At 49.0% G+C, this 27243-nt stretch overlaps 1 protein-coding gene across 3 annotated transcripts in view; it reads left to right on the top strand.

Moving 5' to 3' along the window:
- Positions 1-27243, top strand: part of DLG1 (discs large MAGUK scaffold protein 1) — a 127529-nt gene continuing 100286 nt past the window's right edge. For all 3 annotated transcript variants that reach the window (XM_056849416.1, XM_056849415.1, XM_056849414.1), the window contains exons 1-4: positions 1-19; positions 483-617; positions 1851-2017; positions 9717-9887. In XM_056849416.1, the coding sequence (XP_056705394.1) occupies positions 1-19; positions 483-617; positions 1851-2017; positions 9717-9887 (492 nt within the window). The remainder of the gene's footprint in view (positions 20-482; positions 618-1850; positions 2018-9716; positions 9888-27243) is intronic.

Below are 27243 nucleotides of genomic sequence, written 5' to 3'. Positions count from 1 at the left end.
ATGCCCGTCCGGAAGCAAGGTGGGGGCCGCCCCGTCCCGCTTTGGGGAACTTTAGTCCGGGGGGGGGGACAGGAAGGGCCGGACCTCCCCCTCCCCCTCCCCCTCCCGACGAGAGCTCCCACGCGGGGTGGGGAGGCCGGCAAGTCCCCCTCCGGCGGGGCGGGAGCCGCCGGCGCCCCCTGGGCGCGTGCAGAGCGCGGCTTCTCTCTTGGGCCGCCCCCTCCCCCCCGCAGCTCTCTGCCCCAGGCGGCCGCAGCCACAGGTCCTGCCTCCCCCCTCCCGAAGGAGGAGCCCCCGTGTGGGGGAGGGAGGGGGGACGACCGCAGGGCGGGGGTGGGGGCCCCGGCCGTTTCCCCCCCTTCGGATCCCCCCCTGCCCATGGCAGAGCCCCCGACCCCTTCCCTTCCCACTGACCACCCCCCCACCCCCCGGGCTGACCCGTGTGGGCCCCTCCTTTCTCCCCCGCCCCCCCTCTCCCGCAGACGCCCGCCGCGCCCTGGGCCTGCTGGAGGACTACCGGGCCAAGCTGAGCCCGCTGGAGGACGACCGGCCCCTGCGCAGCTCCGTCGAGAGGGTCATCGGCATCTTCCAGAGCGGCCTCTTCCAGGCCCTCATCGGTAAGGGCAAAGGGCGGGGGGGGGGCCCGGCCACGCACACCCCGGGGCAGGAGGAGAGGGGAGGCTGGGCTGGGCTGGGCTGGGGTGGCTGGGGGTGGCCCCTCCCTCCCTCCCTCCCTCCCTCCCGCTGGCTTCCGTAGAGCCACCTGCCTTTGCCCCACAGCCCCACGCCTCGGTCTTGGCCGTGAGAATGAACTCCCCTCCCCCCCCCTCGTGTGGCGAGTGCGGAGTCTGAAGATTCCCCTCTCCCCACCCCCAGTAAGACCCTGACAGATCTTAGCCACACTTCGTAGTGCCGACACTCCAAGCCTGACGTTGGCTCCCTGGGGCAGGATCCTGGGCTCCACAGGGCTGGCGAGACCCCCACCACTTGTGGTGGAGGGGGTTGGAGTTGGTGTTTGCAGGACAGGTTCAGAGCTTGGGGCTCCTCACAGACCGGCGGTTGGAAGAGCCAGGGGGTTCGGCGTGCGGGTGTGCTCTCTGGCAGCTGCTGTAAACACAAACTCCCCCTCCTCACTCTTCCCTGAGGTTCTTCCCCCGGGGCAAGCCCTACTAAAGGAACCCTGGAGAAGGAGAAAGGCCCAATGCTGTAGTCTGGCAAAAGGTTTTGGGCGGGAAACAAGATGTTACCCACTAGCCCCACTTGCACTGATAAAAGGTTCCTCTCATCTTAGTTCCAGCCTCCCAAAGCCGACATGAAAAAAGAAACGCCTTAGGGAAGTTGAGGCTGTGTAGAGTCTCAAAGGGAAGGTGGTTCCTGAGGGAGAGGCAGCTGCCCAGGGAGACTTTCCTGTGAACCTTTGGAGCACGCGGAAGAGAGCGTTTCTGCTCAGCCACAGAAGTCACAGTCAAGGGCTTGTTTACAGCTGTAACTGTTGGCCTGATCCTCACTTTTTCTGGTCTGGATTTTGTGTATGCCTAGAATGATCCTCCTCAGCTAGGTGCTCCTTTGCCTGTGTTCATTGTAGCCTCCATATTTTTTTAATTTGTGCCCTTGCCACTGACTTGTATACTTTTATAGATTTACAATGCTTCCACCGTACCCAAGGCGGCTTCCCCCCCCCTACTTTATGCAGTGTAATGCTGTAGTGTGGTTTTATCAGGAGGGGCTGCCCTATTCCAATTGAGGTCTGAGTAGAAATTGAAGGTGGCAGATGATCAAGAGTAAGCCACAGTTGGAACTTGTGCGCCATCGGAGAACTGATTGCTGAAGCGTCTTCTCTCTGTCTCCAGATATTCAAGAATTTTATGAAGTGACTCTTCTTGACAATCCCAAAAGCGTTGATCACTCAAAGCAAACTGAATTAGTGCAGCCGGTCAACACCTGGGACTTCTCTAGCCTTCCAAGCACAACAGTGACGTCCGAAACTTTGCCGAGCAGTCTTAGTCCAGCCACAGAGGTATAAGGGCGGTGGGGTGGGGTGGGGGTTGAGGCTGAAACGTGCATTGTGTCATCTGAACAAACGGGACGGGATAGCTGTCCTGGAGATCAAGGCCTTCTGTGCAAGAGTGTGCTTGTCTTCAAAGTACACAAGAGAGGGGTAGAATCAGACAGTAGGAAGGGGCCATATGGGCTATCTAGGCCAACCCTCTACTTAATGCAGGATCAGCCTAGAGCAGTGGTGGCAAACCTATGGCACGCGTGCCAGAGGCGGCACGCAGAGCCCTCTCTGTAGGTACGCTCGCCGTCGCCCCAGCACATCTAGAAAGTTGCAAATCCAAGGCAAAACCTCCTGTGCGTTTTGGCCATTTGGTCCCTCCCCTCGCTCGCTGGCCACACTAAGACCTGTGGGATCTGCCCGGGCCTGCCTCCCGCCTTCCTTTCCCCCCTGCTTCCCGGAGCCTCCCAATGGGCCTCCTAACGGCTCTGGAGCAGCAGCAGCAGATGGGGCGGGCATGGAGCGGTAAAGCTGGGGGCTGCTGCTGCTGCTGGCCGCCCTGGTTGGTGCGCAGTACGAGAAGTACCACTTCTGCGGCTTCCCGGCAGCCGAGCTGCGGCCGCTGCAGCAATCCTACGCAATGGAGCAGTACATGGGTGAGAGCTGGAAGGAGAGCGTCCCCGCCCTGGAGGCCAGCCTTAGCCTCCACTGCCTGCTGCGCGACAGCGAGGCACACTGCCACCAGGAGTGCCCCGCCAGCAGCGGCGAGGCGCCAGGGGAGCCCTGGCTCGGGGAGCCGGCCTTTGGAGAGCCGGGCCCCGGCTCCGCGTCGGACGAGGGGCTGGCTGAGCTGGAGCTCTTTGGGCGAGTCCTGCATGACTTCCAGCGACGGCCCCCTTACCTGTACCTGCACTACGCGCTCTGTAAGGTGAGGGGCGCGCCCCCCGGAGACCGTCCAGCCGCGCCATCCTGCGCAGAGCAACTCTGCTAGCGTGGGATGAAGTGGGGATGTTAATGTATGAGTTGTTTTTTCTAAACTAAAACCTCAGTATTTAGGTTAAATTGCCGAGTTGGCACTTTCTGATAAATAAGTGGGTTTTGGGTTGCAGTTTGGGCACTCGGTCTCTAAAAGGTTTGCCATCACTGGCCTAGAGCATCCCTGACAAGTGTTTGTCCAGCCTCTGCTTAAAGACTGCCAGTGAGGGGGAGCTCACCACGTCCCTAGGAATCCAGTTCCACTGTCGAACAACTGTTACTGTAAAAAATTTCCCCCTAATATCTAGCCGGTACCTTTCCACCCTCAATTTAAACCCATTATTGCGAGTCCTATCCTCTGCTGCCAACAGGAACAGCTCCCTGCCCTCCTCTAAGAGAGCAGTCATGTCCCCCCTCAACCTCCTCTTCTCCAGACTGAACATTCCCAAATCCCTCAGCCTTTCCTCGTAGGGCTTCGTCTCCAGGCCCCTGATCATCCTTGTCGCTCTCCTCTGCACCTGCTCCATTCTGTCCACATCCTTTTCATCTGCAAATTTAACGAATAGTCCTTCCACATCCTCATCCAGATCATTTATAAAAAACATTGAACAGTACCGAACCCTGTGGCACCCCCTGGACACCTCCCTCCATTCAGATGAAATACCATTGACAACTACTCTTTCAGTGTGGTTCTCCAACCAGCTCCCTGTCCACCTAACTATCCTAGGGTCCAGTCCGCAGTCCTCTAGTTTACCCATCAGAACATCATGGAGAACCCTGTTAAAAGCTTAACTGAAATCCAGTTAAACAACATTGACCGCTTTTCCTCTGTCCAGTTAGCTTGTCACTCAATCAAAGAAGGAAACTAGGTTGGTTTTGCAGGACTTGTTGGGGACAAATCTGTGCTGACTTCCCCAGATCACCGAGTTGTCCTTCAGCTGCTCGCAGATTGATCTCTTTAATAACTGCTCAAGTATCATCCCAGAGACAGGTCAAACTGATTGGCCTGTAGTTTCCTAGGTCATCCCTCCTCTCTTTTTAAAAAATTGGGATAAAATTTGCCCTCCTCCACATCTCCTGTCCTCCAAGAGGTCTGGAAGATGATGGACAAAGGCTCTGCAAGCTCTCTAGAAAGTTCTTGGAGCATCCTTGGGTGCATACCATCTAGCCTGGGGGATTTGTACTCATCCAATGCAGCCGGGTGCTTCTCAGCTACCTCTCTGTTCATGTCAGCCAGCAGCCTGGATGGTGTGCCTTGCCTGCTGCCATCTCTAGATGAGCCCATTCTCTTCTTTAGGGAAAAAACTGAGGCCAAATAGGCATCGAGCCTTCCTGCTTTCTCTCTGTCCTCTCCCTTTTCACCCAACAGTGGGGCCTATAGCCTCTTTTCCCTTGTGTTTGCTCCTCACATATCTGAAGAAGCTTTTCTTGTAGCCGAGCCTCCCTGGCCAGCCTCAGCTCACTGTGAGCTTTGGCCTCTCTGATGGCTGACCTACAGTGCCCGGCAACCCGCGGATAACTCTTGTCCTTGCCTCCATTTCTTAAGCATTTTTTTTCTCCCTTAGCTCATCATGGAGTTCTTTGTTCATCCCCATTGGCTTCTTGGATCCTCTACCATGTTGGAATAGTGAGGGCTTGAGCTTGCGAGAGCTCTTGTTTTCAGAGAGCCCACCCTTCATTTGCTCCTTTCTTTTCCAGCAGTCTTGCCCATGGAATTATTCTCATAAGAACATTAGAAAGGCCATGCTGGATCAGACCAAGGTCCATCAAATCCAGCAGTCTGTTCACACAGTGGCCAACAAGGTGCCTCTAGGAAGCCCACAAACAAGATGACTGCAGGAGCATTGTCCTGCCTGTGTCCCACAGCACCCAGTATAATAGGCATACTCCTCTGATCCTGGAGAGATCAGGATCATCACGCCTCTGAGTTTATTAAAGGCGGCCCTACCAAAGTTTAACAGACACGTGTGGCTACTTACGTCCTTGGTCCCAACCACCTTTACACCATCTACCATCTCTTGGTAGTTGTTAGATCTGGACATTCAGTAGGTTTTGTTGCCCTCAAGATTCAGCTTCCATGTCAATAGTAGATCTGTCTGTTTCCCCCTGTTGATGTTTTCCACCAGTGGGTGAAGAAGACTTTTTTGGGTTTTGTTTGGCATCCCCTCATGAACTCTCTTATTAGCCTTCTGCCCTTTGTGTGTGTTTTTATGTGTTTGTATTACATTGTATTGTTTTAAATATTTTATATTTTTGTATTTTAAATGCTTTTTAATGTCTGAAATGCTTTTCTGTTTCGTTCGCTGCCTTGGAGATCTTGAATTGGGTGGCAAGGGAGCATATCAATGTATTAAACAAATAACAAGTAAATTAGAAAATTGAAAAAAAAATTCTAGGAATAAATGAGAACACTTTTTCCTGAATGTTTTCCAGGGTTTCACGGTTCTGTTTATAAGTTCTTTTCACGTAACTGTTTCTTGATGATGATTTTATTATTGCGGCAATAGCCAGATAAGTAACTGTTTCTTGTCAATTAAACCCTTAAATATAATCCTTTCTGTTCAGACAAATGCCATCCGTGCTTTCTTCCAGCTTTTAAAAATGTGGCAGCTTGTTGTAGTCACTTGGCCATCTGGGAGAGCACCACTCATGTGATCAGGGGGTTGGTTTTTGTGCATGGTTTTGGACTCAGCCCTGCAAACAGGTTCTGCGGCTGAATTCGTCCAGCCCCAGGAACATCAGCCTTTGGGAGGGGAAGCAGCATCTTCACCCTGCTGTCAGTCACTGTTAGGTTGGACTTGTGTGTTTTTTTTTTTGTTTTTTTTTGAGGAGTAGAGAAAGGAAGAGCAGTTCTTTTGAAGTTACTTCAAAGTGAAAACAAGCTGCTCGGTATTTTCCCACTCCTTTTCTTTTTTAAAGCCCCTAATCCTTGACTATATAGAGTCTGCCCCTTATTGTTTGAACAGTTTGAAATGAAAGCCCCCCCTTTTTTTAGGAGGGAAGGAATTTTAAAGTATATTTATGTGTGAGAGAGATGCCATGTGTATGTCTGGATAGGTGGGTCACCAAAATACTTGGGCGTATTTGCAAGGTTATATTGAACTTATGCTTGGCAGTGTGGAAGTGTCTGCTTCCGCTGTGTTGTTGTGTGGCGGAAGCTTCTTTGCTGCAAGGTTGGGGAGTCAGCTAGATCCATCCATTTAATTCCTTTGTGCCCTGCCTGTCCCCCCAGCGAGGGCACCCAGAGTGGCTGACGCGGTTCTCCTTTCCTCCATTTTATCCTCACAACGATCCTGTGAGGGTGGGCTGAGCGTGTGTGGCTGGCCCAGAGTTAGCCAACAAGCTTCCATGGTAGAGTGGGGATTGGGACCTTCATCTCCCAGATCCCAGTCTGAACGCTATACTACACTGGCTCCACACAGTGTGTGGCTGGGTGCCCCTGAGTGGGAAGGCCTGGTTAACTGGAGGATTTTTCCAGCTGTGCGTCCATCCTTGCGAGGAAAGTGCTCAGCCCTGTAGCAGGCTGGGGTAGTTTTTGGCAAGATTCCCCACTGCAGAGAACTGGTCCTGATGCCTCTGCTCCTGGTATCTGTCCGAGTGAGCTTTGACTCTTGAAAGCTTATACCGTCCCTTAACAATTCTTCTGGTCTTTAAAGTGCTACTTTGTTTTACTGCTACAGACTAACTCAGCTGCCCGCCGAAATCCTCTCAGCTCCAAATTCTCTGGAATCATAGAGTTGGAAGAGACCAACAGGGTCAACTAGTCCAGCCTCCTGCCCAATGCAGGAAATTAACAACTACCTCCCCCCCCACATCCCCAGTGACCCCAACCCTCCCCCACCATGCAGGATCCCACAAACAAAGCTCTCCCAACAGATGGCCATTTAGCCTCTGCTTAAAGACCTCCAAAGACGGGGATTCCGCCACCCTCCGAGGCAGCGCATTCCACCGTTGAACAGCCCTCACTGTCAGAAAGTTCTTCCTAATGTTTAGGTGGAATCGCTTTTCTCTTAGTTTAAATCCATTACTCTGTGTCCTAGTCTCTGGAGCAACAGAGAACAAGCTAGTTCCCTCATCAACGTGACATCCCTTCAAATATTTAAACATGGCTATCTTGTCTCCCCTCAACCTTCTCCAAACTAAAACCCAACTCCCTAAGTCTCTCCTCATAGGGCATGGATTCCAGACCTTTGACCATTCTGGTCACCCTCCTCTGGACACGCTCCAACTTATCAACATCCTTCTTAAATTGTAGAGCCCAAAACTGGACACAGTATTCCAAGTGAGGTCTGACCAATGCAGAATACAGTGGTAGTATTACTTCCCTTGATCTAGACACAATACTCCTATTGATGCAGCCCAGAATTGCATTGGCCTTCTTAGCCGCCATATCACACTGTTGACTCATGTTCAGTTTGTGGTCCACTAAGACCCCCAGATCTCTTTCACATGTACTGTTGTCAAGCCAACTATCTCCCATCCTGTACCTCTGTGCCTTTTGTTGTTTCTGCCTAGGTGAAGTACTTCACACGTCTCCCTATTGAAATCAATTTTATTGCTTATGGCCCAGCTCTCCAGTCTATCGAGGTCATTCTGAACTCTGACCTATCCTCTGGGGTATTAACTACCCCTCCTAACTTGGTGTCATCTGCAGATTTGATTAGCATGCTCTCTATCCCATCATCCAAGTCATTTTTAAAAATATTAAATAGTACAGGTCCCAGGACAGACCCCTGTGGTACCCCACTGGTCACTCCTCTCCAGGATGAAGTTGTGCCATTAATGAGCACCCTTTGGGTTCGGTTGGTCAACCAATTCCCAATCCACCTAACAGTAGCAGTGTCCAGCCCACATTTTACTAGCTTTGTTTCAAGAAGATCATGGGGGACTTTATCAAAGGCTTTACTGAAATCAAGGTACACTACATCTACAGCATTCCCTTCATCTACCATACTTGTCACTCTTTCAAAAAAAGAAATGAGATTAGTTTGGCATGACCTGTTTTTGAGAAACCCATGTTGACTGTCAGTGATCACGGCATTTCTTTCTAAGTGCTTACAGACCATCTGTTTAATTATCTGCTCTAGTACTTTACCTGGTATTGATGTCTGAATGTAACCTGGATGGCTGTGTGAAGACTAGCCCAAGTTTATTTCAGCGTAAGCTTTTGTGTATCATGCCTCACTTCTGCAGATGCAAATGAAAAACTGTTACATGAACATTAAAAACTAGAATTAAGGGGAGCAAAAGGATGGGGGGAGAAGAGTCTGTTTGGCATTCAGTAAATCTGGGTTGTGGTTACAGTTAACAAAGCATGAGAGAGAGAGAGGCCACGGGTTCTTGGGGGTCAGTTACAGAGAGAAGAACCACACTGCAGAGAGAGAAACATGGTCTGTAAGCAAGGTTTAGCGTAAAGCATTTTTTTTTTCAGATTCCTGCTTGTTTTAGAAAGTAAATATCAGAACAGCCAACCGGCTGCGGGCACTTAGCGTGACCAGTAAGAATGGGAATGACAGTGTGATACTGCGTAAAAGCATGATGGGAGGAACCAGTTAACATCTCTAAATGGTGGGTTATGCTGGACTGTTACCCTAACCCTTTGTTTAAAGTGGGGTGAGATGTGTTTAATCTTTTGATGAACTCTTAATTCATCATTTTCCTTTAAAATTTGTTTTTGGGGAGAGAATAGTGATCTTAAAAGCTGCAACAGTGCACCCGGGAAGATCATAGTGTCCCCTCATCTAGTTTCTGAATGCTACACTGTCTGATGTCAGATTTATATCTGTTTATCTTATCATATGTGGCCCGGGCTGTTTGTCTAGTGCAGATGGACTTTGTTGGCACACGTCGACATAAATTATGTTGGATGATAAGCAAATGGTTGAACCACAGATGGTGTTGCTGGTGATGCGAGGTCCCCTGATAGTACCGCCTGCGAGTATCTGAGGACAAAGTTGGCATCTAGACCTGGTGGTTGGGATCCTGGGCTTGTGTGTTGGCTGTATGTGTTGTTGGTGAGAAGCTGTTTTGGGCTGAGGAGCAGCCTGGGAGGGAGGAGAAACCTGCTGCCCGAGGCCTACAAAAAAGCCATATCCTTATCCAGGAGAGGCTGTCAGCCATTGTTGATGTGTTGATTTGAGCTGTGAGCTATTGGGGACAACCAGTAGGGTTCTGCTCTTACCTGTTTGGGGGTCTGTTTTGCTGCAGACTGTCCCTGGGGACCAGCCTCCCTCTTTTGATGGTGGGTGATCCAAATCCGTCCCTGAGCCAGGTCTGTCATGCCCTCAACACCTGGAGCCTGACTAACAGGTTCAGAGGCCAGCAAGGATTAGGCAAGTCTAGCTCGTATATACGCAAGTCCCAAATTGATCATACTGAAGCCTCTGTGAGGAAAGGAAGGAAGGGAGGCAAGCTCTTTATCAGCAAATAACTATTCCTGTATCCAAAAGCAGAAAAGAAGAGGTGAGGTCAACTGAGCACATATTTGGAATCCTGAAATCCCCTGGAGTATTCTGGAATTTAGTAGGAGCCATGAGTCTCTGGGGGGGCCGGACAGGGAGCCTCATGGGCAAGGAGTGGGATTGGGATTTCTCACACTACATGGGCGGTTCAGTGACCAGGCCGGGGTCATTGCTGTATTTATTACCGCGCTTGCTGGCTTCTCCTATGTGTTTCCTGGGCAAGGCTTCTTTCTGTGCCCCTGAGGTCCATTTTGTAAGCTCTTTCTGTCTGTGAATTTTTACAGAGATCTCCCTCTCAGGATGGTGGCCCCCCTCCTTCTCCACTGGAGCACGGCAGTTGCCTGCCTTCCAGCGAGGTGCCTGTCCCCGAGCTTGTTCACGTGTCTGAGAAGAACCTTTCACAAGTGGAGAATGTACATGGATTTGTTTCTCACTCTCATATTTCACCAGTCAAGGTAGGAAAATATTTGTTGTTGCAGTACCATTCTGAATATAAAAATAGTCTGAGTGTAAAAAGTTGCACATTTTCCTCTTCCATGACAACTTCAAGTGATTGCGAAGTATGGCTGTTTTTCTTCCTGATCTGTAGGTCATACCGTATATACTCGGGTATAAGCCGACCCGAGTATAAGCCGAGGTGCCTAATTTCACCCCCAAAATGGGGAAAAATTAGGCACCTGCGTATAGGCTGAGGGGGAAATGCAGCTCCCTCCCGCAGGCTTACCTTAAGGCGGGCAGGCGGCGGCGGCCCCTTCCCTGCGGGCCAGGAGCGGCCAGCGGGGCCTCCTGCGCGCAGGGAGGGCGCCACCACCGCCGCCAGGGAAGGCGCGCGGGCAGGCGGCGGCGGCCCCCTCCCTGCTCCCAGGAGGCCGCGCGGGCCGCTCCTGGCCTGCAGAGAAGGCGCGCGGGTAGGCAGCAGCCCCCTCCCTGTGCCCAGGAGGCCGCACGGGGGCCTCTCCTGGCCTGCAGAGAAGGTAAGTTTCCCCCCTGGCTCCCAGAGAAGGTAAGTTTCCCCCCTACCGTATTGACCCGCGTATAAGCCGAGTTGGGCTTTTTCAGCACTTTTTTTGGGCTGAAAAACTCGGCTTATACGCGAGTATATACGGTAATAGGTTGGATCCCTTGGAAAAGATCCACCTGCACAAATGGAGGGGTGATTCTCCCCTCCTGCAGCAGCCTTCCCCCCTCATGTTTCTCCTGGGGGGTTCCCCCATCCCCCAGGAAAAGCATTTGAGAGAGTGGTTTGGGCTGCTTTGGGAGGCGAGAAATGGGGAAGTAGAGCAGGGAATTCCGACGGGATCCAACCCAGTAGTCTGAAGTCGTGAGGTTTTCACTAATTATTTCTTACCACCTCTGTGAAACGAGTTAATTGATTTCTTCAGATTTAGAAATCTAGGGTGTCTCAGATTCCATAGACTCCATCACATGTATCAGGACATGCCCTCAGCTTGGTGTTTTGTTCTGGATAGTTGATAATCTGAAAGCGGAGGAACTTTCTGTGGTTTTATTTTCATGGGCCAGGTGAGGTTTAGGCTTGTAGCGGTCTGTTTTCTTTGCTGAGGAGTGGAAATCTATTCAGATGGTCTGCCCTCAGAGATTGATGGACCCTGAGGATTTCTTCGTGTATTTGGGGGAAATGTCTGATCGCTGTGAAACTCTCCAACAGTTGATTTATTAGGAGGTGGCCTGAAAAATTGCACACTTTCACACATCGTGAGTGAACACACTGGCTTCAACTCAGGACATCAGGTTTACATAAGGGTTGGGGAGGGCTGAGCGAATATCAGACAAAAAAATCTTCATGCAGTGGTAGAAGAAAGTGATAGACAAGGACAGAGGAATCTCCTGGGGAGGGAGTTGAATCATTTTGGCACCACAGCCGAGAAGGCCCCCTCTCGAGTTACCACCCATTTGCCCTCAGAAAGACATGGGAACTGAAGCAGGGCCTCAGAAGATGACTGTACTGGTTACTTAAGATCAAATGGGACTAGGCAGTCCTTAAGGTTTGAAGGCCTTTAAAACACTTTTCAAGGGCAGCCCCATGTAGAGCTCTTTGCGGCAATCTAGTCTAGATGTGGCCAGGGCATGCGCCATAGTGTGGCCAGATCTTTCCTGCCCAGGAATGAACCTAGCTGGCTAACCAGTTGAAGCTGGTGAAAGGCATTCCTGGTCACCACCACGACTTGCTTATCCAGCCGTCGTCCCAGGTCCAGCAACAAAGCTAAGCAAGGGGCCTGCTCCTGCAATGGGAGGGCGAACCCATCCCGGACAGGAGGCGGTTTACATTCTGGGTCAGCCTGACCCCAGTGCAGCTTCCATCTTGTTGGGGTTAAGTTTCAGATTATTAGCTTGTATGGGACCAGTTATTACTTGAGACCATCCTAGGGTTGACGTGGAGGCCAAGGCAGCCTGGGGGCATGAATGTGACAGCACTCCCGGGACCCTCAGCCTGAGCACCCCCCCCTGAGAAGCACCTCACACCTCAGGCAGTTAGACTGTTAGGCGGTGGGGTGAGGGGGTACACCCATTGGGCCCCAGTTCTGCCTCACAATCCCAGCACAAGACACACAGCCTCAAAATCTTTTAATAAATAAAAAGTTTTTCTACTAATACTAGACAAGAACATTGGATTTAAACAAGATCTGATAGCTTAAAGGGGCAAAGTTTTAAAAAGATATTTTGCATCCTCGCGCCCCCCACCCCCCCGTCCCAATTCCAGGTCTGCCTTAAGTGTTTGTGTAGGGTAAAAAGAAGCAGGTCTCCTCTGCTTCTAGAATTTTGAAATGGTTCTGGCTTTGGTGTAGAATATTCATCTTCTGACCTCCACAGAGCTTAAAAGGGTTGGGAGTAGCGCATTTTCTTGCCTCTTTAAATGGTCTTGCGGCAGCACCCATCCAGAGAGCATGAAGTAGATGCCCTGCGTGCCCAGGAGCCCCTGCAGCGGGTGCAGGAGGAGTGACAGGCCAAGGGGAGGTTCTGAATGCAGTCGTGGGAGCAGTGGGGGAAGAGAGTTGCCCCCCCCCGGGAGCTTGGCTTTGAAAGTATGCTGCTTATGTTCGCCTTAGTAGACCTTTTGCACCTGACCATATCCCTAACCTTGTGAAGTCTGGGTGAATGAATCCGCCCTTCCACGTTGTCATAAGTCATAGACATGGGACCTTTCCTTCAGGCTCCAGACCATCTCTCACCTACCCACCCCCTTTTCTTGCTCAGTATCCAGCCTGCAGAAGAGAGCTGGTGTGAACTAGGCTGCTGCCTTGTGGTGTCTGCCTTGGTCCTCCTAGTAGAGCCGTTGCTCTACGCTCCTGGTTCTGTCCCTGGGTGGCAGGTGCCGCACTGCTCTAACCCATCATTAAGCTTTCCAGGGTCTGTCTACTTTTGCATTTTGCTCCTTGATCATGTCGTGTTCGGTCAGGTTGCCTACTTTAAATAGGACGGATCCAGTTTTCTGGCAGGTTTTGAGGTAATGACGTGATGGGCAGGTGCAGCGAGAGGCAAATTGCCATTTTATGTCGGATGGAAATACAAAGTGCTAGTGCAGAACACACTGTGATAAGATTGAACAATCTTACATTTATGTTTTTACACACTAACAACAACAACAACAAAAACCCTCATAAATGTGGGTTGGTTGGACACCTAGACATGTGTCCTAAGTGGACCTGCAGCCCTGAGCAGTACGGTTGCGGCACATGCTGAACGGATCTACGGGGGACTCCTAGACGAGTTCAGGCCTGAGAAAACATTTTTTCCCTTGGAGCCTTTATTATAATAATATACAGTTTAATGTGCAACCTGCTCAGACTTGAAAAATCTTTGTATGTGGGTATATATTTTCTGAGACCACTGAGGAAAGCCTTGTGGCTGAAGCGCATATGTGGTTTTATGTGTGTTACCAAACTGTATTGTTTATATACGGTGGTTTTAATATCTCTATGAGGCTTTGGTTTTTAACCTTTTTATGAATTTGTGCACACCATAAAGAAACTCTTAATTTGGTGTGTAATAACATACAGATACAATGGTTCAATCTTATCCCATTGTGTGCTGCAGTATCACTTTGCAATTTGGTCTTCATTACACTGTTGTTCCAGTGTGCTTGTTATTCTTAACTTGCGTCAGCAAAGGAGTTGCTTCCACGACTTGAATCGCTCCATCCCCTGCTGGAAAGGCTTCCTGTGGGCCCGTGTGGGCGGTATACTGACGACCCCTAGCCGTGCCTGACGTGCAGCAAAATAACATCCACAGCCAGGAACAGGGGCCCACAATGCAAACTCGCCTGGCCCAAAGGACTTTTTCGTGCCTGAAAGAAGTCTTTCTGGTTCCTCTATAAATGTCAATTCTTCTGTATCCTGGAAGTTTTCTATTTGTGTCAATTTCCCCTCTACCAAGGGTGTTTTTTCAGTTTTTCCAATGGAAAATTTTGGGGAGAACTGAAAAAACCCACCTGTAAAATATGTTCTCATTTAGAATGAGTAAAAAGCTGCTTAAGCCAATGGTTTCCATGCTCAAAACGTATAGCATGAAAAAGTCTGAGGACTTTCCCCCCTACCTCTCAGTTGGCAAAATTTAAGATACTCATGCTATAATAGCACAGAAGGCAATAGTGTTTAGATCTGTCTTAAGTATTCACAAGTCTTTTTCAAGATCTAGCATGGTGTAGAGCTTGGAATCTTGGATGAGGTTCTGGGAGACCCAGGTTCGAATTCCCACTCTGGCATGGAAGTTTAGTGAATGGCATTGGTCCACTCACGCACACTCAGCCCCACCTACTTTCAAGAGCTGCTGTGAAGCTAAAATAGAGGAGAGGAGAACCACGTGAACTACTTCGGGCCCCCGCTGGGGAGTAAAGCCGTGGTATAAATGGACTAAGTAAGGAAATAAGTGTTAGGTATACTGGTCGTTTTTCTTACAGAAAGTAAACATATTCATACGCTTAAATTGCTAGTACAATTTTATATGATAACTAAATTATAAATGATGAATTTTATGTTCAATCAGTATAATTAAAAATATTGTCGAAGGCTTTCATGGTCAGAGTTCTTTGGTTCTTGTAGGTTAGCCGGGCTGTGTGACCGTGGTCTTGGTATTTTCTTTCCTGACGTTTCGCCAGCAGCTGTGGCAGGTATCTTCAGAGGAGTAACACTGTCCTTCACTGTGTGCCTCCTTTTTCTCCTGTCGGAGGCAAAGCGGGAGAGGGAGAGAGAGACGTCGCCTCTTCCTGTTTTTAGGAAATTGGGAAAGCTTACTCTTCTGGAGAGTATTTAGCCTTTTAGGCAACTTTATTATACGCTCAACAGACCTTTCAGTGATACGTTAATCAAAACAAAATGTAGGTACGTGTCTGATTTATAGAGTTCTTTCAACATCCAGGATCTGGTCCCAGTGGGCTACATTCAGAAAGGAGTGCCGCTTCTTCTCCCCTGAGGCAAGGGCATCCTGAGAAGTGGGTTGTTTTCCCTCTCCATCCGGGTAGGCAGGACCAAAGACTTTGACTTCCTGTTCCCTTTGGCGGGAAAACAGCCTGCAGGAAGCCAGTCTTTGTCCTGCCTCCACGGGTAGAGCAGCAGATTTCGCACAGCTCCGTGCGTCTCAAGTCCATAGGGGTAGTTAGGAGAGATTGTGTTCGTTTTGTCACCCTATAGTAAGTTGTGTATTCTTTTCCTCTTTGTGGTAGTTCCATATTTGTTCCCCTCCTACCCCCCCCCCAGTGTGTGAGTATTCCTTTCGGCTTAGAGCCGAGAGGAATTCAAAATGGCCGACGCCATTGTACTCAGAGAGGACGACCTCCTCTCTGAAAAGGACTATCAAAGTGGGCTGGTTCAAACCTCCCACAAGTCGACTGGCTCTCCCAACGGCCGCGAATGCGGACCCTTAGGGACTCTGCCGCAGTCTGCTGAGCCGCCGCTTGAGGGGCCGTCCCAGGTGCAGCCTAAAATAAAAAAGGCGCGAAAAGCCGCGCCGCTGCACCAGGGCGCTAAGAAAAAGAAACGCGGCACTAAACTAAGCCCCGAACAAAAAGCCGGGAGGAAAGCCGGGCGGACCTCGCTCGCCTCTTCCTGCAAGACGCAAAATCCGGTTCCCAACCTCCAGGCGGCTCCAGAGTCAGCGGCGGCGACTGGTAACACAGCGGCAACGGGTTTTTTACCGCCGGGAGATGGCACCCCCCCCCCTCAGCCGGCGGCGGGCGGCCATTTTTTGTCTTGGGAAGATGCAGATGACCTTATTAACTGTGCCCTGCAGCGCCAGTGGTTAGCTTTTCAAGCCTACCAGGCGCGTTTGCCCCCTAATCCTTGGATGGCTTCGAGTATTCCCCCCCCCTCGGGACTCCCCCCCCCCTCGCCAATGGTTAGACCTACTACTGAAAACTCAGTGGAGCCTGGTTCATCAACAATCCCTAGGCTATCCTCTTGGCCCACTAAGGCAGCCATGAAGGCTCCTTTTAGTAACACAGGAGACTCCTTAGCAAATATATCCAAGTCTACCTCTTCTTCTCTAGAGGTGGAAGATGGAGAGAATGAGGAGGGGGAGGAAAAAGAGGAAGGCGAGTTTGACTCGGACGAGGAATTCCTCCAGCTTACAGAACAACATAATAGGCTGTTCTCAGGGGAGGATTACCAGGGGTTGTTGGCCAAAGCCATCCTGGCTTTAGACCTAAACGAGGAGACGGATTCCTCAGAGGAGACCAAGTCAAAGTGGAAGCAGGGAGTTAAGGAGGTTTTTCCAAGACAGCAACCTCGCACTAATTCGGTCCCTTTCCCTGAATTCTTTCAAAGGGCAGTCAGGGAGGAATGGGACAAGCCTTCATCTAACAAACAGGTCCCTCCTAATGTTAAAAAATTATACACACTGGCACCTCATGCCATGGAAATGCTGAAAGTGCCACTAGTGGACGCACCGGTAGTGGATCTCCAATCACCAGGCCTGGTGCCAGAGCATGGTGCAGGGTCCCTAAGGGACCAATTGGATAGAAAGTCTGATTTTTTAGCAAGGAAGGCTCATGAGGCTTCTGCATTAGCGATTCAGGCCAGCGCCACCACATCCATATTCGCCAGAGCATCATACTTATGGATCAAAAAGATTATACAGCTGGTTCCTGAGGATAACATTAGGGCTCTCGGCGGTCTAGAGAGAGTACTCAATGCTACCTCACTCATGGCAGACGCTTCACTCGACACTATGTCGTTTGTAGCTAGATCAATGGCTTCGGTCACCGCCCTCAGACGGGCCCTGTGGCTAAGGGTTTGGCCGGCTGACCTTAAGGCTAAGACCTCATTGATGTCATACCCGGTGAAAGAAGGTCGTTTGTTTGGTGAAAAACTAGATAGCATTCTTATAGAATCCAAAGATAAAAAACAGGTAATGCCTATGCAGCTAAGAAAGGATCAGAGATCTCCCTTTCAGTCCTTTCGTTCCTTTCGACCTTCTACCAGGTTCAGAGCTGAATTTAGGAGAGGATCCTGGGGACCAACTAGAGGTTCCTGGGGCTCTCGTCCTTTCAGAAGAGGAGGTAGATTCCAGAGAGGCCAGGGACCCCAGTCCAGACAAGACAGGGGAGACAAATTTACTAAATCCAATCAACAGTGACGCCATCCATCCCCAGGTAGGGGGGAGACTCCAACAGTTTGCTGCGAGGTGGACTCTGTCCAGACCGGACAAATGGGTCTCCAAAATCATAACTCAAGGCTATCTTCTAGAGTTTTCAACCTATCCTACAGATCGTTTTCTCAGGTCCCCAATCCCTTCCAGATCAGGGAAACACAACATTACACTGAAAGCAATACAACATCTACTCCATATCAAGGCCATAGAACCGGTTCCGGCCCTCCAGAAATGCCAGGGAGTATACTCAATATTCTTTACAGTCCCCAAGAAAAACGGGGACTGGCGGGCCATCCTCAACCTCAAGTACATCAACAAGAGGATGACCCGCAAACACTTCCGCATGGAGACGGTCAAATCTACCGTGGAGTCCCTTCTCCCTGGCACCTTTCTGACGGCCGTGGACCTGACGGAGGCCTACCTCCATATCCCGGTCCACCCTTCCCACAGACGTTTCCTTCGTTTTGCCTATGGAAACGATCATTTCCAATTCAGGGCCCTCCCCTTTGGCCTTACTTCCGCCCCCAGAGTCTTTACCAAGACATTGGTAACTATCATAGCCGTCCTCAGACAGGAAGGTATCCAGGTACATCCGTACCTGGACGATATCCTGATCTGTGCCCCGACTCTGGACCTATCCAAACGTCACACGGCCAGAGTTATTCAAATTCTCCAGGAGCATGGATACTTAATAAATTTTCACAAAAGCTCCCTGATACCATCACAAACAGCCACCCACTTAGGAGTTCAGATCAACTCGGTATCCAATTCCATCTCCTTAACCAAGGAAAGGGTGGACAAAATTGTCACACTCTCCCGACCCATAGTCAGACAGAGAACAGCCAGACTGATGACCTTAGCCAGACTCATGGGTCTGATGGTATCGTGCATCGCTATAGTACCATGGGCCAGATTCCAATCACGCCCGTTACAATGGATGTTGAGTCCCTATCAGATAGACATTTCCAAGAAAAGGATCAAGACGATAGTCATCTCCCCACAGGTCAAACAGAGCCTACGCTGGTGGTCCTCCCCAGCGAACCTATACAAACAAACACAGTACATACACGAGGAGCCTCTGCAAATATTCTCAGATGCCAGTCTAACGGGCTGGGGAGCCACCCTAGGGGAACACCTAACCCAGGGACTATGGTCCCCTCAGGAAATGACATATCACATCAATTTACTGGAGCTCAGAGCAGTAAATCTTGCTTTACGGGAATTTGCTCCAAAAATCAAAAGTCATCACATACTTATAAGAACGGACAACATTTCCACGAAAGCATATCTGAACAAGCAGGGAGGCTCCAGATCCTCCTCCCTTCACAAAGAGGCGGCCAACATTTTCTCATGGGCCCAAATGAACATCCCCTCGATTCGGGCAGAACATATCAAGGGGACCCTCAATGTACAGGCCGATTGGCTAAGCCGCCAAACTCTCGACGAAGGGGAATGGGAATTAGACCAGGGTACATTTCATCTAGTTTCAGAAAAATTTGGCACCCCTTCTCTCGACTTGTTCGCCTCAGAACAAAATCACAAACTACCAAGATATTTTTCCAGATTTTTCCATCCAAAGGCGGAAGGCACAGATGCCTTACTGAGCGATTGGCCAAAAGGTCTCCTGTACGCCTTTCCACCCATTCCCATCCTTCCCAAAGTTCTCCGCAAGATTCAACAACAGCATGCCAACGTCATACTCATAGCACCTTATTGGCCCCGCAGACCATGGTTTGCGAATCTAAAAAGAATGTCTTGTCAGGATCCATGGCAGATTCCACCGAGCAGAGCCATACTACACCAGGGTCCCCTGAAACACCCAGACCCCCAATGGTTCTGTTTGACCGCCTGGCACTTGAAAGGCGGTCTCTTTTAAATCAAGGGTACTCCATAGAAGTAGTTAATACTATTCTGGAAGCCCGTAGACCGTCCACTAGACGAATGTACAATTCGTCATGGAAAGCTTTTGTTAGATGGGCCAGGCGGAAAAAGATCAATCCTCTCTCACCTTCTATTTCTGAAATTCTAGATTTCCTACAGGAGGGGGTACGACTTAAACTCTCAGCTTCGACTCTAAGGAGACAGGTAACCGCCCTATCTACGGTGTTACCGTTCTTAGATGGCCTGCCTATTTCAAATCATAGACACATTGCTGCCTTTTTAAAGGGAGTATCACAAACTCAACCACCAGTTATTCACAGATTCCCATCCTGGAACTTAAATCTGGTTTTAAAAGCATTAATGGGTCCCCCCTTCGAGCCACTTAGGACAGTTCCGATTAAATACCTTCGCATGAAGGTACTGTTCCTAACTGCTATCACGTCAGCTAGACGGGTGTCGGAGCTCAGAGCCCTTTCGATTAGGACTGGCCTCTGTGTATTCCATAAGGATAAGGTGGTTTTGACTCCAGACCCAACGTTTCGGCCTAAAATCAATTCTCATTTCCATAGGGCTCAAGAAATTAATCTTCCCTCTTTCTGCCCTTCACCATCAAACGACAAAGAAAAACAGTGGCATTCTCTAGACCTGCGCAGAGCTATTCGCATATTCATAGAACGTACTAAAGACTTTAGACAAACAGATTATATGTTTATTGGAATTTCAAACCCAAAGGAAAAAGAATGTCAGCGGCTTCCATTAGTTATACCCTCAAACAGTGTATCTCAGAGGCATACAAATTGACTGGTACCCCTTTACCAAGGGGAATCACAGCCCATTCACTCCGCAGCATGGCAACATCAGCAGCCTTTGATAAGCAGGCCCCTATAGAGGAAATATGTCGAGCGGCCACGTGGTCTTCCGTATCGACGTTCGTAAAACACTATAAAATTAACGTATGGTCCTCAGCACAAGCGGCCTTCGGCCGTAGAGTGCTCCAAAATGTAGTGGAATAATAAGTTTCCCACCCATAAGGGAGCTCTTTAAAGTCCCACTTCTCAGGATGCCCTTGCCTCAGGGGAGAATGGAGCCTTGGACACTTACCGTAGAGGCTCTTTCTCCTCTGAGGCGAAGGGCATCCTGCCCATCCCAAATAATTAGTTTACAATAAGAATTTCTGAGTGGCGCATCAAGTGAATAATTTATTTCTCCGGAGTCTATCTTATTAATTTGTCTCAGTTTTTTGCATCATTCTTGTGAGTCCTTGTTCCAATACTACTGCTTTAGCTAGGCTAGACGATAACTGGCTTCCTGCAGGCTGTTTTCCCGCCAAAGGGAACAGGAAGTCAAAGTCTTTGGTCCTGCCTACCCGGATGGAGAGGGAAAACAACCCACTTCTCAGGATGCCCTTCGCCTCAGAGGAGAAAGAGCCTCTACGGTAAGTGTCCAAGGCTCCATTCTCTGGCTGTGACTCTGGATGGCCCACGGCCACAATTGGAGGAGTTCCAACTCCTTGATAACAATTACAAAACAGCAGCACACCGGATGCAGTCTCAGTCATTCCTGCCCTACGACATGGTCATTTCTTTGAAGAGGTGTGCTTGTAACAAACCTCAATGATTGCTACTGCCAAAACATTACCACATGCTAATGTTAAAACTCTCCTATATTTTGATACACTTGAAGTTTTTAAATAGCTTGCTCCTTTTTTAAGTACTGGAAAGTTTAGGTCCATTAAAGGTGACCAAGGCAAGGTCTATGTGCCACAGGATACATGTTCTAGTAATAGATATCACAGATCCTTTGCTTGACTAATGCCCAGGCCTTTTCCAGATAGTAGAACAGGGTTGGCCATGGTTAGTATTTGGAAGGGCAACCTCCAAGAAATACCAAACAAACAAACAACAACAGTAAGACCAGGATAGAAAATTCAGCACAGTTAATTTTTTGGACGGTATTTTCCATTTGCTCAATAGTAAAGAGGCCAGACTAGAGGCGGGATCTCTATGGCAAATAGTCAGCCAGAGGTTTATGGATGTGATCCTTACAAACAGCCGTTAATGAACATAATCCCACCTTGAGTCTTAAAACTGCCACTGTTACACATTTAGGGAGTCCCAGAATAGCTTGGAGGATTTGAACATGTATGTTCTCTATGTAGGTACCCCATAAAGTAGTTGAGGCACCACTTTGACCCTGTGTGCATGAACTGCAAGAGGAACAAAATGTCCACCAGTTGCTTCAGCAGCCTTTTCAGCATTTACTTGTGCATGCGGGAAATGTGCAGTCCATTTGCTAAAAGAATGAAATGTAACCACTGAATACTCCCAGGGCTGTACTTGTCCCAGTGGATGCCTGTCCATGGGACATGTGAAGTTAACTTTGCTGGTTGGAAAGACCGTAACTTAGCTTTATTTCATTAATTTCCAAGTATTCCCGAGTACTAAATTGGGAGGGGTAGCAAATACAGTAGACGACATAGCCAGGATACAGGATGATCTTGACAGGCTGGAGAACTGGGCTAAAATTAATAAAATGCACTTCAACACAGATAAATGTGAAGTTCTACATTTAGGTAGGAAAAATCAAATGCCTAATCATAGGATGGGGGAGACTTGTCTTATCAGTAGTGTGTGCAAAAAGGATCTTGGGGTCTTAGTAGACCAAACACTGAACATGAGTCAGCAATGTGATGCGGTAGCTAAAAAGGCAAATGAGGTCTTGGGCTGCATCAACAGATAGTGTCCAGATCACGCGATGTGATGGTATCGCTTTACTCTGCTCTGGTTAGACCTCACCTAAAGTACTGTGTTCAGTTTTGGGCACCACAATTTAACAAGGATGTAGACAAGCTGGAACATGTCCAGAGGAGGGCAACAAAGATGGTGAGGGGTCTGGAGACTAAGTCCTATAAGGAAAGGTTGAAGGAGCTGGGTATGTTTAGCCTGTAGAGAAGACTGAGAGGGGATATGATAACCATGTTCAAGTACTTGGGGGGCTGTCACATAGAGGAGGGAGCCGAGTTGTTTTCTGTTGCCCCAGAAGGTCGGACTAGAAACAACGGGTTGAAATTAAATTGAAAGAGTTTCTGTCTAGACATTAGGAAGAATTTTCTAACAGAGCGGTTCTTCAGTGGAACAGGCTTCCTCAGGAGGTGGTGCGCTATCTTTCCCTGGAGGCTTTTAAGCAGAGGTTAGATGGCCATCTGTCAGCAATGCTGATTCTATAACCTTAAGCAGATGATGAGAGGGAATGCATCTTGGTCATCTTCTGGGCATGTAGTGGGGGTCACTGGGGTGTGTGGGGGGTGGTAGTTGTAAATTTCCTGCATTGTGCAGGGGTTGGACTAGATGACCCTGGTAATCCCTTCCAATTCTATGATTTTACTCTTTTCTGCAGTACTTTGTAGGTTCCTTATGTACACATGAGAGACCCAGCCTGGGTTGAGTAAGAATAGCTGTATCATCAGCATACAATGAGTATTGATTTTAATGTGCACGGCCATGTCCTGTGGAGGTGCCTTTTATTGAAGCAGCAACCTTGAATTGAGGTGTGTGCGAGCAAAGGCACTTTATAAGGTGTCATACTGTGCAGATCTGGGGGTGTAGTTGTGTTGGCCCTAGGGATGGTGCAGCCGCGCCGCCTCCTGAGTGGTTTGCCGGCCCGAAAATACAGGTAAAAAGTGTGATTAAAACAACAACCATGTGAAACTGTTCCATAGAATTTCATAGGGCTACACACCTGCCTTTTTGCAGGCACAAGTTTGTGCTGGCTAAAGGGGAAGTGTTCCAGGGGCGAAATGGCTTTGGGAGCTGACCAAAAGCAGCCCCTGACCCTGGGGGAACACGCCCCCCCCCTTTGGCACCAGGGGATCACTGCTGGTGAGGCAGTGCTGGCACCTGTAGCTTGTGCCGCTCCCCAGAGACGGTGCGAGTGTTCCTGTGGTGGAGCATAAGTGGCACTCATGCCGCCACAGGGGTCAAACGTGGCTCCTAAGAGCTCCCCCGCCCCCCCTTAAGGTGCCTCTTGCCAGTCTCCTTTCCAGTGCAGATTTTGCTGGCTTCATCCAGAATTGAGTCAAAAGCTGACTCAAAATGCAAGTGACAGTTATTCTCCTACCAATTGCCTACATTTCTCTACTAGATGTGCTAACACCAGGCAGTATTTGGTCTACTTAAGACCCCCACGATCCTTTTCACACACACTACTGCTCAAACAAGTCTCCCCCATTCTGTAATTATGCATTTGGTTTTTTCTACCTAAATGCAGACTTTTACATTTATCTTTTTTGAAGTGCATTTTATTAGTTTTAGCCCAATTCTTCAGCCTGTCAAGATCATCCTGTATCCTGGCTCTGTCTTCTACCGTATTTGCTACCCCTCCCCGTTTAGTATCATCTGCCAATTTAATAAGCATCCCCTCTATTCCTTCATCCAAATCATTTATAAATATGTTGAACAGCACAGGGCCCACACAGATCCCTGAGGCACTCCACTAGTCACTCCCCTCCAAGTGGGTAAGGAGCCATTAACAAGCACTCTTTGGGTGCGATCTGTCAACCAGTTAAAGATCCACCTAACAGAAATAGGATCTAAACCACATTTTCCCAATTTGTCTGTCGCTGCCAGGCTTGCTTTGATCTAGAACTGGCTTATTTGTCTGTTGGTGATCCATGATACCTCTGGAACTCTCCTCTAGCACCACATTTCAAATGCTGGGTTGGGGGCGTATTCTGCAGAAAAAGCAAGAATGAAGGGTTTTTATATGCCTGTCAATCAGACAGCTTTGCCGAAACATGAAACAGATGGAAATGGGATTTATCACGATGAGTGAATGCAGCCAGAGGGAGATTAGTCAGCATCTGTTTGCGCAGAGCTGCCGGACTTGTTGGAGCGTCACTTGGTGTGTAGGGGTCACTTGCTTTGGCGCAGCAGGAAGTTTTTGGAGAAACTTTCGATAAAGCCGTCATGTTCATTTCGGTGTGGCATGCTCAAAAGATGAGTAGGAGGTTCCTGAAGAGTGTGCGGAGGTCCAGGCACTTCAATCTTCATACGTTGGTAGGTGGACTGAAATGCCATAAATAGTTGGTTGTTAAATCTTTAAATTTAGCTAAATATCAAGATGGTGTCTTTGTGACATGGGTGCTTTAAAAAAATTGGTTAACATTTAAAGTAATTTGATTAGGGGGCTGGGAAGAGATCCCTGAAGCCTAATTCATGAGGACTTTTCCAGGAAATCTTTATTATTCCTAGTCATTGGCACAGTGTTTTTGCCTGAGCCGTTGTGCCGGCTTCAGATTTTTCTGGAATGCGGTGGCTTTGTCGTGGCAATGACACATTTTTCAAATTGTAATGTATTATATGGTATGTGTGGCATTTTACCTCCAGAACATCCCATGAGAATGTGCTGAGTGGGGAGAGGGCTGTGGGTTGCTCGTGTTTGGTGTTTGTGCCATGAATAGTGATGAATCATAGAATCATAGAGTTGGAAGGGACCACCAGGGTCATCTAGTCCAACGCCCTGCACAATGCAGGAAATTCCAAACTACCCCCCCCCACAATCCCAGTGACCCCCCTACTCCATGCCCAGAAGTAGGCCAAGATGCCCTCCCTCTCATAATCTGCCTAAGGTCATAGAATCAGCATTGCTGACAGATGGCCATCTAGCCTCTGCTTAAAAACCTCCCGGGAAGGAGAGCCCACCACCTCCCGAGGAAGCCTGTTCCACTGAAGAACCGCACTGTCAGAAAGTTTTTCCTAATGTCTAGATTGAAACTTTTGATTTAATTTTAACCCATTAGTTCTGGTCCGACCTTCTGGGGCAACTGAAATCAACTCGGCACCCTCCTCTATATTACAGCCCTTCAAGACCTTGAAGATGGTTATCCTATCCCCTCTCAGTCTTCTCCTCTTCAGGCTAAACATACCCAGATCCTTCAGCCTTTCCTCATAGGACTTGGTCTCCAGACCCCTCACCATCTTTGTTGCCCTCCTCTGGATACGCTCCAGCTTATCTACATCCTTCTTAAATTGTGGTGCCCAAAACTGAACACAATACTCTAGGTGAGGTCGAACCAGAGCAGAGTAAAGCGATACCATCACTTCACATGATCTGGACACTATGACTTCTGTTGATGCAGCACAAGATCGCATTTGAGCATCACAATCTCCTCCCCCCCCTCACCAAAGCTAACATTTCTGGTTTTCTTTTCCCTTTCCCTTTTGGCAAGTTTTATGTTCTGGAGTCCATTCCTTTCCTTGCAAGATGCGAACAGAATGCCTCCTTTCCAGCAGCTTTTAAATAGATGGGGGTCCCCAACATGGTGTCTGTGGGCACCATGGCACCTACCAGCGCCTTTTCTCGTGCTCGCCAAGTGTTTCTACAAAGTGCCAGGTGGGGCCAGGTGGGACTTTTGCCCAGAAAGACTTCTGATTGGCCATTGAAGATCTGATTGGTTGTGCAGATTACAAACAACAACATTGCTTTGGCAGCTGCTGCATCTTCACGGTGTGACTGAAGGGAAGCTTTGCCAATGCAAGAAAATGTTTTTAAACTGTACATTTATTTTGAAAAGCATCCTGTTAAACAGAACTTCTGCCTAAAATGTTGAAGAATTAATATCAGAGTTACGCTTACCCTCCCCCTGTGACATTTCGTGGTTGGCCCCGCCTGTTGTGGCAGCCATTTTGTGGCCGCACTCACCACCCTGCGTCAGAATTCCACAGGCTCAAAAAAGGGTGGGGACCCTGGACCTCGGCCAGTCAAAAGAAGCACTGTAAACGTCAGTTTTAAAAGCCAACATAGAAACTCAGTTTGTAACATAATTCCTTGGGTAGATTCTGGAGCATATGGGACATAAATCTTTCAGATATTTGCTTATAGTTCAGTAATAAATCCTTACAAATGTGAACTCTTCTCACCATGTTTTCCATCAGCAGCAGAAAAAAAAGAGGCGGTGCTTGTCGATTCTTACTCCCATTGTGGCTCCTGGGGTTCCCCAAACTCCCTGGACACGATTTCAGTGGGCACAGTGGGCTGGGGGTGGGTGGGATTCTGCTCTGCTTGCCCTGGGTAGGATCCATCTGGCAATGAACAGGTGAACAAATGAAACCTCTGTGCCCTTGAGGGCATAATGACGGTGCCAGGCCGGTATGGGCGTGTTCTTTGGCCCCGTGCCCCAGCGACATCAGACTGGCTGAAACAGTCGTTCCGCTTTCCTTGCTAGACGGACCAGCGTGGGCACGCTTGCATGGCTGAGTTTCATGGGAGTCACTCGCACATCCGCATGTCCTCTGTTCCCGTACTGGCCAGCTAAGGCCTTTAATAGTTTCAAGGTCCTTCAAGAGACTCTCATAGTTCAGCCCACCAGTTAAGATGGGCCTGATGAGCCCTGTGCTCCAGAGGCGGCAGGGCTTTTTCGGTAGTGGCACCCAACCTGTGGAATGCCTTCCCCTTGAGGGCTGGCCTGGTGCCAGGGTCACTGTCCTTGAGGCACCAGGCAGCAACATTTCTGTTTACTCTGGCTTTTAATTCAGGGGTGGATATTTTTCCACCATTTGAATGGCATGTTTTAGTCTGGAAACCGGTTTTCATTTTAAGCTTCTTAATCATCTCTGTCTTTAGGCTCTGGTTGGTTGTTTTATGCTGGATCTTAATTAAGAATGTGTAATGTTCGATCGATGTTATGTTTTGTTGCGTCAGCCCCCTCAGGCAGGTTCCCTGGGGAGGCAGTGTGAAATTTCTGTAAATAAATAGTTTAATTCTGAGGGATCTAGGCTGTAATGTAGTCCGGAGGTCTTGGAATCCAAATTTAGGTTGCTAGGCAGGAGACTAAAAGCCAGGACCTCCAAGGTAGCTTTCTCAGAAATGCTACCTGTTCCACGTGCAGGACCAGCTAGGCAGGCACAGTTGGTGAGTCTCAATGCATGGATGAGACGGTGGTGCAGGGAAGAGGGCTTTAGATTTGTAAGGAACTGGGCAACATTTTGGGACAAGCCGAGCCTATACAAAAGGGATGGGCTCCACTTGAACCAGGATGGAACCAGACTGCTGGTGCATAATATAAAAAAGGTGGCAGAGCAGCTTTTAAACTGAACCTGGGGGGGGGGAAGCCGACAGGAGCTGAGAAGCATCCGGTTCGGGCAAACTCAGTGCACATGGACAAAGGGAAAATTGCTTCAGATTGCCCACATGGGAATTACTTGGACATGAAAGGGAATGGAGAAAAAAGGATGGATAGCCACTTAAAGATGCCCAAAGGCGCATGCCAGGCAAGTCGAAAGAGAGAAACAGTGTTGAGGTGTTTCTATGCTAATGCTAGAAGCCTCCAAG

The sequence above is a fragment of the Euleptes europaea genome, chromosome 5, assembly GCF_029931775.1.
Source record: "Euleptes europaea isolate rEulEur1 chromosome 5, rEulEur1.hap1, whole genome shotgun sequence".
In the NCBI taxonomy this organism is placed as follows: Eukaryota; Metazoa; Chordata; class Lepidosauria; order Squamata; family Sphaerodactylidae; genus Euleptes; species Euleptes europaea.
The sequence above is the reverse complement of the archived record's forward strand: the minus strand, read 5'-3'. Positions and strand labels throughout refer to the sequence as shown.